The 14,320-nt window shown below is 40.7% G+C and overlaps 3 protein-coding genes across 4 annotated transcripts; 2 read left to right on the forward strand and 1 right to left on the reverse strand.

The window, feature by feature from the left end:
• Positions 1 to 33: 33 nt before the first annotated feature.
• On the reverse strand, positions 34 to 1,452 carry LOC131878932 (glutamine amidotransferase-like class 1 domain-containing protein 3, mitochondrial). The gene is made up of 2 exons (XM_059225088.1): positions 1,315 to 1,452; positions 34 to 946 (listed from the first exon to the last, which is right to left on the reverse strand). Exon 2 carries the CDS (start codon positions 940 to 942, stop codon positions 166 to 168), a length of 777 nt encoding a protein of 258 aa, XP_059081071.1. The 5' UTR covers positions 943 to 946; positions 1,315 to 1,452; the 3' UTR covers positions 34 to 165.
• A 190-nt stretch (positions 1,453 to 1,642) lies between these two features.
• On the forward strand, positions 1,643 to 5,929 carry LOC131878994 (uncharacterized). Its single transcript, XM_059225179.1, has 3 exons — positions 1,643 to 1,917; positions 4,311 to 4,698; positions 5,235 to 5,929. The coding sequence occupies exons 1-3, from the start codon at positions 1,691 to 1,693 to the stop codon at positions 5,553 to 5,555; spliced, it is 936 nt and encodes a 311-aa protein (XP_059081162.1). The 5' UTR covers positions 1,643 to 1,690; the 3' UTR covers positions 5,556 to 5,929.
• A 3,013-nt stretch (positions 5,930 to 8,942) lies between these two features.
• On the forward strand, positions 8,943 to 12,091 carry LOC131878992 (uncharacterized; the record flags this gene model as incomplete). Of its 2 annotated transcripts, none has more annotated exon segments than XM_059225178.1 (4): positions 8,943 to 9,711; positions 9,777 to 9,948; positions 10,020 to 10,227; positions 10,296 to 12,091. In XM_059225178.1, coding segments are annotated over 3 exon segments (1,995 nt in total). In that variant the 3' UTR covers positions 11,932 to 12,091.
• Between the last annotated feature and the right edge of the window lie 2,229 nt (positions 12,092 to 14,320).

A 14,320-nucleotide genomic window follows, 5' to 3' on the forward strand; every position in this document is an offset into this window, starting at 1 on the left:
TCATTACCATGAAGCCCAAGTGAAGAACCGGAGTGTGATAGCAGGGAGTGCCGTAGTGACACCGAATACTCAAGCTACATTTCAATACAGATACGCAAGTCTGATTTAAACGAATTGATTGGCACATCTGGACACTTAAAAAGATAAAAAAATAAAATAAATTGATCAGGCCAATAATTTAGCAAGCACAGCAATCATCTTGTTTACGCCATCCTGGATCTCATGGAACGCTCCATTGTACATGAATGCCGGTGAAGTGATGATCTTATTCTTCTCATCCAAACATACTTGGCTGACATCAAGCTCTTCCACGTTAGCACCAAAACCTTTGGCCACTTCCACTGCGCCACCGAAAGGCCATTTGGATTCATCCCCCTGCTTTCCTAAGGTCAATTTGATTCCCTGGTCACCGAAGACTTTGGCCGCCAAAATTGGAGCAATACAGCAAAGGGCGATAGGTTTTCCCGCTCCGTGAAACTCGAGCAAGGTTCGCTTCACATCCTCATGAACCGACATATCAGCACCCTTGAAGCCAAAATCTGACAAATTCTTGGCCGCTCCAAAACCACCGGGAAACACCAGAGCCTCAATCTTGGCATTGCCTTTAAGATCTGCCAATGGACTGACCGCTCCTCGGGCTATTCTGGCCGATTCCTGTAGAACATTTCGGAGTTCTTTCATTTCATTGCCCGTTTGATGGTCCACCACGTGGCCTTGGTTGAAGTTCGGAGCGCATATAAGCGGATTGAAACCGTGTCGAGTTAATGCGGCTAAGCAAGCAGCGGCTTCATGCACCTCTGTACCGTCGTATACGCCGCATCCAGAGAGAACCACGGCCACCGTTCGTTCTTCTTTGGGCCCAGTTACGGAGGATAATTGGGCGGATGCGAGCGAACTTCGAGGCGCCATCTTCAGCAATTGATTACGGATTGGAGCCAACATGATTCTAAGTAAAATCAAACAGACCTTTATTCTGAATTATGATTTTTTATTAGATATTTCTGGAAACCAAAAAAAAAAAGCATGAGAGCCCCTATTCATATCTAAGCCTTGGATCAAAAACAGGTGTTATATGATGGTTGATAAGAAAGAAAAGCCTGTTCAAATGTAGATTTTAAGAAAAAGAGTAGCAAGTGCGATTTTTAAGTGAAGACTTTCCAACATGCCTTCTTCCATTATGCAAAACGTTGTAACAGCTTCTTCAACTTCTCCCCAAACAATGATGGGAAAAATAGGAGTCTTCAGAAGAACATTCTTGAAATACCATTCATAGCCTAGGGGTAAAATAAAGTGCCAAATATCAAAGGAACTCACCAACTCTTTTAATACTCAAACGTTTAATGACTAATGTGTGTGTGTTTGTTCAAGAAAGGTGCAGTTCTGGCTGTTGTTTACAGTTTAGCTTTGTTGACAACGAAGCAGGGTGACTGCCTTTGAGAATCTTCTTTTATAAGAACAGAAAATATGTGTTTAAATTCAACAAAATCTAGACTGGAAGAAACCAGAACGATCATACAAATGGAGTTTCAATGGCAATGAAGCAATTTTCACACTTATTTCATTTCAATTGAAGTGTTCACTCCATGGTCAATAACGGTTTTAAGAGAATAACTGTAAGATCAAGTTATGACGCAACACTCGAGGGCAACCCTGCCGTTGGCGACATGTCCCAAATAGTTAAGAAGAAAACATGGAGTCCTCAATTCCAGTGCTCGACGTCTCGGCTATTTCTTTGATTCATGTGGATCCGGGGAAGAGCCACTATGATAAAGTGGGTGCCCAACTCAAGGACGCTTTTCAAACTTGGGGGTTTGCTTACTTGAAAGGCCATGGAATTTCATCCAAAATTGTTCTTGATTGTATGCAAACCGCCCGAACATTCTTCGATCTACCAATGGAGCACAAGGAAACGTTCAGGTTCGTCTTGCAATTCATATGTAAATAAGTACCTACATGCACACTTGGGATGTTAGAGAATTGTTCCAATTAGTACCCTGCTAATGAACGTTCAAATTACCTCAGTTCCCAAGAAAGAAACAAAAAATTAGAGGCCACTCTGGAGCATGAAAAAAGGAACGAGTAACGCGTATTATTTTATTATTTGCTTTTTTTGGGGGGGGGAAGTTTTAGTTAACGCATTTTGAAATGTAATGGAATTATAGGTCCTTTTTCGAAAAAGGAACGAATTACTGTAATTTCGTTACTACTGCCCTGTCATTAGTTTTACATCGAAATTTACCTTTGATTGTTTTACAAATAACGTTTCAAAAAGACCGTTTTAAAACCATTGTGATTTGCTTGGGTTGAAGACCACTGAAAAGAGCACTTATAAGATAGAAAGCATTTTTGGTCACTCGTTTAAGCCTAGCACAATAGTCCTACGTTATAGCCCCTTCAAGTTTAAGTTTTTTTTTGACATATACTGCATAAAATGGGCATGGCATATCGGTAAGCGTAGTTTCTTGATATTTTCCGATCTTGCTCAAAGAATATTTTACAATCGGAAAACCAACCTGGTTCGGACAGAAAAAATGAAAACTTTGGGGCTTTGCTTGTCAACTGAGGCTCAACCCTCTGATCAATAAAGATATGTGGTTTATATTTGGGCCCAGAGGGAGATGGGCTATGGTATCAGAATGGGGTTCGTACTACTGAATAGATATTGTCTTTTATCAATGGAAAGCATTCACATGAGCTCATAAATATGAAAGTTCTTCGGAAATAAAGCGACCTGTGTATTTTTGGGACGAGTTGGATTCCACGAGTGGGGATCAGAGCTTATCAACATTAAACTTTGTCAACATGATAATCGAACATTTTTTTTTAATATTAGCAACAATTACGTATTCGCTGACTGTGTTCAGAGCAATTCCGTGTTTAGCACATGACAATGCATGAGGGGGACAACCCTGTAACAGAGCTAGAGAGAAGCGAAATAAAAGAAAGTTTTTTCACATGGTTATGTTGTATTCGCCTACATTTCACTTCCTTTGTAAATTAAGTCTCAATTCAAATCTGTCTTTAGTGTTATGGTCATTAACCACTTGGTTGACTTATGGCGTAGGTCAAGGAGTTGGGTTTACAATATTTCGGAGTTTGACAATTCACCCACAGTTTTGGTGGCTAAATGTAAGAATATAAGGAACATTGTTGAAGCGCATACTCGATTGTCGAGCTAACGAAGTAAATATGATCCACTGGGTATTAATATGGTATTTTAACGCCCTCTGTACGCCACATGGTCTACCTAGAGGGCTAGTCACCTATCAGAGGTGTCCTTAGTCATAGTCTGCTTATAAATCTATCAATTATATGCAGCCTTCTGCATGTACCGTAATGGTGCGTCTATCTACACGAGATTCATTTTGTAATCCCAATTTCGAAAAAGGTTTAGAAATCTGTCAAATGGTCCAAATTCATGTTATGATCACTAACGTCATATCTAAGTCTCCAAGAGGTGTAGCGATTGTTTTTGCGATAAGGTATGTTGATTCAAATCGAAAATGTAACCAAGGCTCCATAGCGTTAATATGAGTTGTAATTATAAAATGAATTTAGTCCAGGTTGTCATAAGTCTAACATTTCCGAAATAGTTTGATTCATTTCGCTACAAAATATTTCTCGCGTAGACACGCAGGGATACTAACGTAGTCCTTACACAGTACAATACAAATGTGAGTGGTCCCTTTGTCTAATTAACGAATATACGAAGCTAAAACAAACCATTTGTTTACTTATTTGCTCCTCTTGGACTTCTTTTTTTTTTAACTCGGAACATGAGTTACGTCAAAACTCATTAAAAGGCATGTCTTCATACATCAGGCTTACCGGATGGAACAAACGATTGTGATATTTCGCAACCAGCTACAACTACTGTACTTGCCATAAATGTAAGCCCTAACAGTAAAAGAAAATGATTTTTGATTGAAGACATCAAACGAATCATGATACAACAATGCAGATTGAAATTAACCCTATACTTTTATTCCATTTCCCATCCAATTCTTTGATGATTAGTATCAACAATGCATTCAGGAAATGGCCAATATAATTAGGAGTTTAAGTACTCCGCACGTAAAGCCTTGGATGGCAAATATAGCTCCCGTAATATTATGTACTTAGTAATTGCCTTAATTATGATATAATACACTTAGTGATACAAGTGGTTCAATAATAAGTCCACACGTACGAATTCCTGAGGCAAAACAAAACATAGAGGGAAGAGGATACACATCTTTCATTAGTGTCTGATTTTGCGTAATTTCGTCTGACTTGATTTTCGCACTTTAACGCTTCGTGTCATTTTTCAGTCGTGGAGTGGAACGAATCCATGGATATTCGGCAATTGGCCGTGAGGTTCTCGAAAACAAGGACATTGTCGAGTTCAAAGAGTCGTTTGATGTGCACTCTTTAGATAAACGTCAACTTCTCGGTCAAAAGGAGTTCGATGGGCCCATTCAAGCCCTCTCTCACCAAACAGTCATCTTGGCTCAACGATTGTTGCAATGTCTGGCCAAAGATTTGGGAATCCAGCCGAAAGATATGTTGCAAAGCCATTCTAACATGTTTGGTCAGGGCAATGCCACTTCTTTGAGACTTTTGCATTATCCTCCTATTGATCTGAAGAATTCCAAGCATCAGTCAATCACCCGTTGTGGAGAGCATTCTGATTACGGGGGGCTGACCTTATTGTTTCAGGTAAAAAATGAACCCATATGAAAGGAGGTGTACTACATGGATTTGAGTTAAAATCGAAGACAATTTGTATACTTAGGATTTATGCCTTCAAAGTTCTTTGTCTTATCTAGAGTGCAATAAATATTGCGGTCAAATCATTGGTCAAAATTGGATGACGAAAGGTTATAGAGTCAATATTTTTTGTAGTATTTTTTGTTCTTTGATGTTCAAATCCCATAGCAATGAAACGGTCGAGGTCAGAAAACTAGTAAAGTGGGGATAAGAGCTAAAAGCTCGGAACAATCAAACAACAAGTATTAAGCAAAAAATGAGAGATAAGAGAACGAGCATAATTGAAACAAAACTACCTTTTGAGGAAGAATGTATGTAGCGGTTGAACAATGTTTTTCTTCTTTTTGTACGTAATTTTAATACCAATATTCAACGCGTCGGGGTAACTTGCATCTTTAAAAAAAAATACTAATAATGAAATTACCCCATCCTTGTTCCTACTCTTTTACTCATTTTCAGCTAAACTGAATTTTTACTAATTTAAGGACAATCATAGTGGATTGGAAGTTCGGCGATTAGATGGACAATGGATACCTGTTCCACCCATTCCAGGAACGATTGTCGTCAATATTGGAGAGATTCTACAACTGTGGAGTGGGGGGCGTTACCGAGCCACTCCTCATCGTGTTCGCGGGGGATTGGACTCAGAAAGCACCTCTCGATATTCAATTGCCACTTTTATTCATCCCAATAATGACACGATTATTGGTCCATTTGGCAGTGATGGAATGTCCGAAACAAATGGAGCCTCAAAAACTGCTCTAGATCACGTGGAACAACGCTTCAAAGACACCTACACGCCATAATTTGCCAAGGAGCAAGTTTGAAGTTTGGATGTACATAAAGGTTGATTGTATTTATCTCGACTTCGGTGACGGATCATGGGTGGGCATGTTGTTTCTTGATTATTATTTATTATGCCAACCCATGATGAAATTGAGAATGACTAGGAGAATGGCAAATGCAGAAGAAGTGAACAATTCCATTGGACTTGGTATGGTAACGTTGGCGAAAGACTAAAGTTTGCTGAAGCAGAAACGTTCGTCTAGAGTTTAATGAATTGTAGTTGCAATCTCCAAATAAGGATGTGATGAGAGGCACAAAGCTTAGATCCTCCGTATGGTAACTGATAGGCATTTTCGACAACAAAATTCCGACCAAATAAAAGATTCACAGATTCTCCAACTGCGTAATTCTTCATCAGAGCTGAAACCTGGTGCTAATTCTTCTCGACCAAGAAAAACCTGAAATTACTTCGAAACTGAGTCCGTTCTGAGAAAATTGGCGCTGGAATAGGGATGGCTCGAAGCCGAAATGTGCTGTTGCGTAATCATAACAGTTGGATTATTAAGAGCACCATGACCAGATGATTTGCTCCTACATTGTAGATATGGGCAGGTTCATGAGGGCAACACACGGACGTGAGCACAACCAACAGAAGTAATGCTTATTCGTGATCCAATAAACAGTAGGCGTCACAGCTACATGATTTGGTACCACTGCATTCACTACGTATAAAGGTTACGCAACCAACATTACCAACATCCAAGCCTATACTCGATATAAAACATTGTGTTTTCGAGTGGCAGTTTCAATAAACAACAAGCAATCATTAATCATCAGTATCAAATGTCTCATGAATCGCCAATATCAAGCGTGATGAATTGTTTTGAGGTAAGTGAAGTCGCTGAACCAAAAGGGAGTCATGTCGGCGAGGGTTTTGGACGCAAAAGTGTTATTTCTCCGAGGGCGAGGGTTCAAAACGCGCCCCTGAAAGACAACCGTCTCGATTGTTGACTTGTGAATTGTAGTCAATTGATAAGCCATTTATTCAGTGATTTAAAGAGAAAAGGTTTCATGAGGGATAAGCAACAACGTGTTTCAATTCAAATAAGGAAAGCAATGAAAAATCTTTTTCCGTCATCCCTATTGAGTGGGTCCCTCATTTAAAAGAATCGACTTAATTTGAATACGAATGGCAGTAAGGAGTGTTTTCTACGATCAAAGAGTTTGTTGGCAAATACAATTGATTATTTTTCTCCTTTTCTCTCCTTATTTGGGTAAGGGTAGGCTTTTTTATATTATATTTCTTTTTCCCCGCTTTTCTTCAAGGTATCTTTTGTTCATTCATCTTAGATTTGTTTTCCTTCCTATTTAAATGCAATCATATGCAACATGTGATTAAGAGAATATGGAGTCTTCCAGAGGTAGTTTTACGACAATCACTTTTATCCAGTCCATAATTCAGCAAAGTCTTGACGACAATTTGGATTTACTTATGTGGTCTCCAATTATTTCAGTTTTGTTTGTTTTAGATATTTAAGTGAAAAGATTTGTTTATATGTTTATATTAGAGACCCATAATTTTGCCGTTTAACCCCGCAAGTCATGGGGCGACCTCTTGTTTTCCGCGAGACGTGGATTTCATTGTATTTATTACTTCTTACACCCAGGGAGTTTGCTTGAGAGAGACAGTTTACATCAATTCACAACAGAATCAAGTGAGGTATCTTCGTATAATGAACATTAAGAAAAATATTGACAAACAGGGAGGAATCCATGTGAAATCTTACTCATGGGATTCTGCCCTAGGCATAGCAGTACGGCTATAGTCAGGATGTTTGTTTTCTCTGCATCAAGGTCCGTTTTGGTCGAATTAAATAACTTTTGACCACAAGATCAATCAAAGGGGCAGCTAGGTTTAGAGCATTTCTTACTATGAAAGGCATCTATTCACGTAATCGACGATACCAATGCTTTCGATTTTGATACTGTGCTATACAATAAAACCTGTAAATTACTTACCAGTTACTTACCAACTTTAAACATATTTGCATCATAAGATGAGTTAGATGTATTAGTACTGTACAAGCTTTGCCATGAAGCATTAAGTCTTTTATTCTTTAGTACTTTAAATTTTGAACACCGCCTCGTTTCTTTTGTGCTAAATACAATATACACTAAAACAGTCAAGGATTATGAGTGATAATCAGAACACAGAAAATACTTATTCAATTCAGCGTTTACAAACCTGTGTCTTTTATAATTTTTGAAGTTAGATCAACGCATTGCTCAAATCCATGTAACGCTAGCGCACAAAAAAGCATATTCCTTCTAACTTCAGGGTCTGCAAACCAGCTTTGGATTTTTAGTTTCTTACATTGAACGCTTTGGCTTCATCGTATCGATACATGGTGAGATCAATTGAACATTTTGTCTTGTTCAGAACAGCATGAGTGCCTCAAAGAGGATAGGAGTCATTTTGTACACACTCCCTAGCTCGTTGGCCCTTCGTCTGACCCCAAGGTTGTTCTATCCATGGTTTGAATACCCTCTCCAACGGTAATTCCAAGCAAAATGCAAGAATTCTAGACTTGTTTTTTTCCCCTTAACCTGTTTTTATTTCTTTTGTGGACAGAACACTCGTCACTTTGACTGCTCAAATAATCCTATTGGAATACGCAAAAAGCACATTAGAATGCAATGAAAAGTGACAAAATGCCTCAAATCCAAAAAATGCAGGTACTTTTGCTCCCTTTACTTTCTTTTTATAAGACTCAACAAAATGGTTAATTAGCTGTCCGACGGAAATTTGCACTATCTATCCGAACGACTAATTCAGGGATCTTTAGTTCGTTGCCACGTTTGATTGACCAGCTAATCAAGTGATATTATTAAAATGGAGCAAATGATCCATAATTAGTCCCAACGGGATGGATCAAGGTCAACCATGATGACGCAAGTGGTTAGATCAGAAGAGCAGAGAGTGGAGACACTTTCCATAATTTTGCCCACCACGGTTGTCACCAGCTAAACTGCTCCGCTCCCTCCAACCATTGAGGCGTGGACAGTGTGCCTGAAGTACCTTTATGACACCAACACCAGGGTTATGAGGATCAAAGAGAGGAAAACAGGAACCTCGTTATTAATAAAGTCGGGCCTTGAGGAGGCATTACTAATTACTTTAAAAGTTTGTTACATTTCGATGCTATTGGAGTTCCTGGCCTGATGTTATGAAGCCGCAAAACCCATAAAGGATAAGAAGTCGTAGTTACGTCTATACATCTTGTAGTAGTTATGCCACTTTGTAAGACGGAAAGAGGCCTTTATATAGGAGTATTGCATGGTGTCAATGGCCCATTTTCGAGAGCATCGTTCCTGGATGAAAATATGAAATGCCACTTCGTTTTTCCATCAAAACTCAGAAATCTGCAGAACCTGACGACCATTGGTCACCGTGTCTGGCCGAAGCTCTGCCAAGAGCCCACCCTTCCGAAGTCCTCGCCCGTCCCCTTTCAATGGAGTTAGCGCCTCGCCTCAATGATCTGCCTGAGTTCGTTGCTTAAGCTGGCTTTTTCCGTGCATGGACTACAGTACCGTGAGTCAAGGGAGTAGAGTGTACGCCAAGGCTCAGTGCTCAGTCCGCTTACTCCCACAGCCACAGGTGAATGGCGTACTTGACATTTATGGACTACATTTTGGATCGTTGCCTTGAGAAAAACGTCAATTTTCGCTCATTTTTCACGCCAACATCTTGGTGAAGAAAGTCATGTGAGCCTCAAGTGGGACCGAGCCTGTATCCAATCATGAAAGCGATTTAGAGAATCCATCGCATTTCTACCTATCCCTCTGGTGAGTTGTCCTGTGCGTTTTGACTGCCTAGCCAGGATTGGTTTGGAACGGGAACTGACCATAGAGTCGAACAAGAAGACACATGATCGATGATCGTAATTGACCTGCATTCATGCATGCATGCATGCATGCAGAGAAGGAGGTAAATCACTGACCAAGACAGGCAGTCAGAGAGGATCGCAATCCATAGTTCCAAGCACTTTCATTCTTCATCAATTTTCTACGAATCTGCTCCTTGATCGGGCGAGATCCACAAACACGTTTTTGGGCTACACTTCGTCTGGACTGGCCTGATGGCTCCATGACGGAGATCACGATAAACTTGAACATGTTAAGTGTAGAACATCGAAGCTCATATTTGCATTCGAAATCACAATGGTTTTTGTCATCCTTAGGCGGTTCAATTGAATCCGACCATGACTTCGATGGGTCTGCCTCACGTCCGAATATCCTCGACGATGATGAAGCCCAAGTTTTGGAAGAAGAAACGTTCAGCCACAATTAGTGATATCGACCCGGAATACCGGGTGATCTATTTGGGCAATGTCCTTACCGCCTGGGCTAGAGGTAAGCAAGCTCTTGGACACAGCAATATTGACTGAACTGGAGTACGAGAACAAGATGGGCATTCATTTTAGGGGATGGGTGTGTGGATAAGCCCTTGAGTACGCTTTGGCGAAATCACGTGTCATCGGATAAAGCCAATATAGTGATGAAATTGACCATCACCGCTCAAGGATTGAAAGCCGTTACCAAAGAACATGGACTCACAGAGTATTGGGCGCACAGAATCACCTTTTGCGCCATCGATCCCAGTTATCCGAAGGTCTTCTGTTGGATATACAGGTCAGTTCGTGTGAGGTTATCTGACCTGGGGAAAAATTGTCCCTAAAGGGGAAATCTTTTAATTTCAGGCATGAAGGCCGGAAAATGAAGCAAGAGCTCCGTTGTCACGCAGTCTTGTGTTCAAGCAATAAAAAGGCCCATGCCTTGACCCAAAGGCTACAAGAGCGACTCCATCAAGCATTGGTGGACTTCAAAAAAGAAAAGATATCCCGACAGAATGCCAGGTTGAGCCTGGCCAACACCATTTACGACAACCCATCGATGCCCTACCGAAAAATTCTACTCCACACTGGATCCTCCAATTACCGACCTTCTATAGACAAGGGCAAAGCTGCTCCCAAGTTAAAAGTCATCGAAGAAGCCGCCCATGAGGTGGACGAAACGGATCCCATGGAATTCTCCAGCTCTAAATGTGACTCCTTAGTGTTTCAACGTCTGTCGAACTCGTCAAAAGCCGGGGACACCATTTTGCCCGAATCGTCCGAACCCTCGACAGCCATGACCAGTCTCAACTCCTCCCTGTCCAATTTTCCTATCGAGACCATCATGGACAACCCCAATCCGGAAATTCAGCTCCAACCTGGGCTCTTAAGTCCGGACACGCCACATATCCAGAGCGATCATGATAATATCGAGGATGACCGTTGCCTAACTAGTTCTGATAATGAAGACGAGGTTGATGACTCATTCGACAAAAGCGATCATCGGAACGATGATGAAGACGAGGACGATGAAGATGAGGAAGATAATACCCTGGAGGATGAACCCAATGCACAAGAGACAGGTGGCAAACGTCCTCGAGAAGATCATGACACTGAAGACGATGAGGAGCACAAGGGTACCAACAAACATCCCAAGAACATCCCGGACCATCATCACATTTCCATGGACACATATGAGCGAGACAAAATTAACAATGAACAGAGACACGCTCAAGACCGACACGATGGTCGAGACCAAGATAGGGCTATTAAATTCGAGGACGGATTACTCCCGTCCGAATTCACGGCGGCCTGGCTCTTACCGCGTGATGTGGATGCGGATTCAGCCGCCAGTTTCTCCCCCGATAACCACCAATTCTCCTCTCGGCTGATTTCGAATCGACGGTATCGTTTCGACACCACGGACTCCGTGGACGAGACCCATCCCGCCAAGGATACCGAGTCCCTTCAAGATTGTTGTGCAATTGATTTGAAAGCCCTGAAGTTGCATGCAGAGCCCGATAATATTTCAGATGAAAGTGGCTACTCCGAGGAGAGCTCTCCCAGTACGTGCTCCAAGCAAGCCTCCGGAAAGATCGATCCGCTGAGGAGATCCTCCGAATCCGACTCCCTACCCCACCGTCAGAACCAAACAACTATGATCAAATACCTGCAGAGCCAGCGCTATTCCGGAGCGAAAACCTATGTGACCTTGAATCAAGAACTCCCCACCGAGACTGATTGTGATACATTGGAAGTTTCCCCACGAAGATCAGCATCCGATTTTGACCTTCCCTCCCAACGAATCGCCACCACCCCCGCCGTCCCATGTGACCTGACTGTGCACAGTGCCTTGATGAGCGAGTTCACGCCCAGCGAAAAGCTCAGATACCTCGGAAAAACGTCCAGAGCACCCCAATTGTCGTTGCATAATCATGGGCTCCGAAATATGGAGGAGAATGACAGTGCTAGTACTAATGATACATTCTGTATCAACATATGAAAATGAGATGCTTACGAAATGCTCGCTAGAATGAAATAAGTGTATGTGACGTCACATATGAGAGGCAATAATCATCATCCACTCCTGTAACAAATATGATGGAGCATAGATGCACTACCATCAGACCATATTGGTCGAAATATATTTTCAATATAAACAATTACGGTCGTGATGAAATTTTAGCTGGATGCCTGCCCTAGATCTTCCACGATACCGCAAGCTACGTTTTGCGGTCGAGCTGAAATGAGGTCTACTACCGACCCATTCATTCGAGGAAATAGGTCACTGCTTGCGCCAAACGTTCATCATTTTTTCCGAAGGAGTACCTTTGTCAATCCAGCCTTTGAACCCTTCGAAACATACGTCCATTCATTTGCGATCTGCATCACGGTAAATTTTATCCGATGTTAAATCATAGAAATGCTTAGACCTTGAAATTTCATTGGCTGAAATTAAAATGAGGTCAAGTTTTGGTATAACTTTGGGAAACACTGCGTATTGCACTCTACTGAAAATTGGTCTGACTGTGCATATTTGTCCCTGAAACTAATTTCAAGAGCACATTTCATCTCCCTTAAGTTCAAAGTCTATTAAAATAGTGGCATCAGGCCTTCTATATGACACGGTGGAAAAATCTTAAGGTGTGAGTGACGTCTTAAAGAGGATAAGCGTTATTCTCCACCGATTAGTTGGCTGTGCTCATTTTTGAATTTGTGGCCAAATGTTTAAATGTTTAGAGAAAGACTTTGAGGGTTATTAATATCGTGTTAGGTTAAGTTTAAAAAAGTACCACCGCCAACTAATCGGTGGAGAATAACGTTTACCCTTAAAGAGTAGCTCACGTTTTCCGTGGCAGTCCTTAGCCTCTAAACAACTGAGAGTGTGACTGTAAGAAAAAACCATTTGGTTGCACTTTCTATTCTTGTCAAGATTAGGACTTTTTAACGCACAAGTTTATTGAACCATCATACAATGCACGATAAATGACATATTTGCAAAGGGTTTTTGACTTAATGTCGTAAAGAAACAGGACCTTCTTAAAACCGCATATCCTATTTCTCGACTAGCGAATGAATCTAGGAACATATTACAGGACCCGATATCTATGCTCCAAGGCCAATTTCGGATAAGAATATCATTAGTTTATATTTGGCGCGGTCAAGGACTGGGAGCTAACATTTCTTGCACTATTAACGCTTTTCTGACCTCCAGCTTGAGGGAGCCCAAATATTACCAAAGTAAAGTAAAAAGTAAAAGAACACCTCTGTTTGTCAATTTGTCCTTACGTTCTTTGAAAAATAATCAAATTTACCAACATGTAAAGCACCGTCATGATTTTAGCATCATTGAATCGTTATGGTAATTATGATTGTTATCGCTCACCAGACCCTCGGCAACTTAGATGGCGCTATATTCATATTACTGAAAGATTCCTTCACAATCTTAAACAAACACCTAACTAAAGATAATTCATTTGCCGATTGCCGATTGTCGATTGTCAGTATGCATTTGCCTTTGCCTATACAATCTATTCCTACTAAAGATATCTTACAAAGAGATAAGATTATATTTCTATTCCGTTTGGCTCAACTATTTGACATTTTTTCATCACCAGTAAAGAAAACTAAATTTGTCAAAACAAAGCCAAGGTAAACTCAAATGTAATTGATAAATGAGGACCCAAGATCAAAGAATTGATGTTGAAGCAATTTAATAGTTATCAATGCTCTAATATGGCAGTATCTGCATGACAAAGAAATTGTATCATTTATTACAAAAAGTCAATGCATGTAGTGTAGATATTCTAAATGCAAGCTCTTCAAGCAACAAGACAAAAAGAAGCAAATAACTGAAAGGAGTTGTGACGGTTAATTGTGACGGTTGTGACACAGGGTAGCATTTGAACACTCAAACTTACTGCAACTAGCTATAGCACAATTTTGTAGACATGTATAATGAGAAAACAGCAATAACAACTTTCAAGTGCAACACCGTTTTAATCTCTAGTTTCCTTTTTGCGAGATTGTGGTATTTTGTCCAGAGGCAACCGCAAAATTGAAAATGGTCACAACTGGATCTAGCTCTGAGCTGCGAATAATTTATTCTTGGCCGGCATGCACTTGGATACATTGAAATTCATTATCGATATTGATATGTCGGACACTTCATGTATTTATATGTATGTATATATTTCAGGACCGTTTGTAGTTATATAAACTTGAATTGGATGGTCCTAAGATCGCCATAAGCCATGCGGCTTGTTTTCGTGGCGTCTTGGAATGACATGCTTATGTACTGGTCGATTCATTATCAATTGTGCAAGTACTCTCCGCTCTGAAGTAAGCCACAATCAGTCATTCTGTACCTTGTTTGCAGGAATAGCAATTTT

The sequence above is a fragment of the Tigriopus californicus genome, chromosome 4 (assembly GCF_007210705.1).
Source record: "Tigriopus californicus strain San Diego chromosome 4, Tcal_SD_v2.1, whole genome shotgun sequence".
NCBI lineage: Eukaryota > Metazoa > Arthropoda > Copepoda > Harpacticoida > Harpacticidae > Tigriopus > Tigriopus californicus.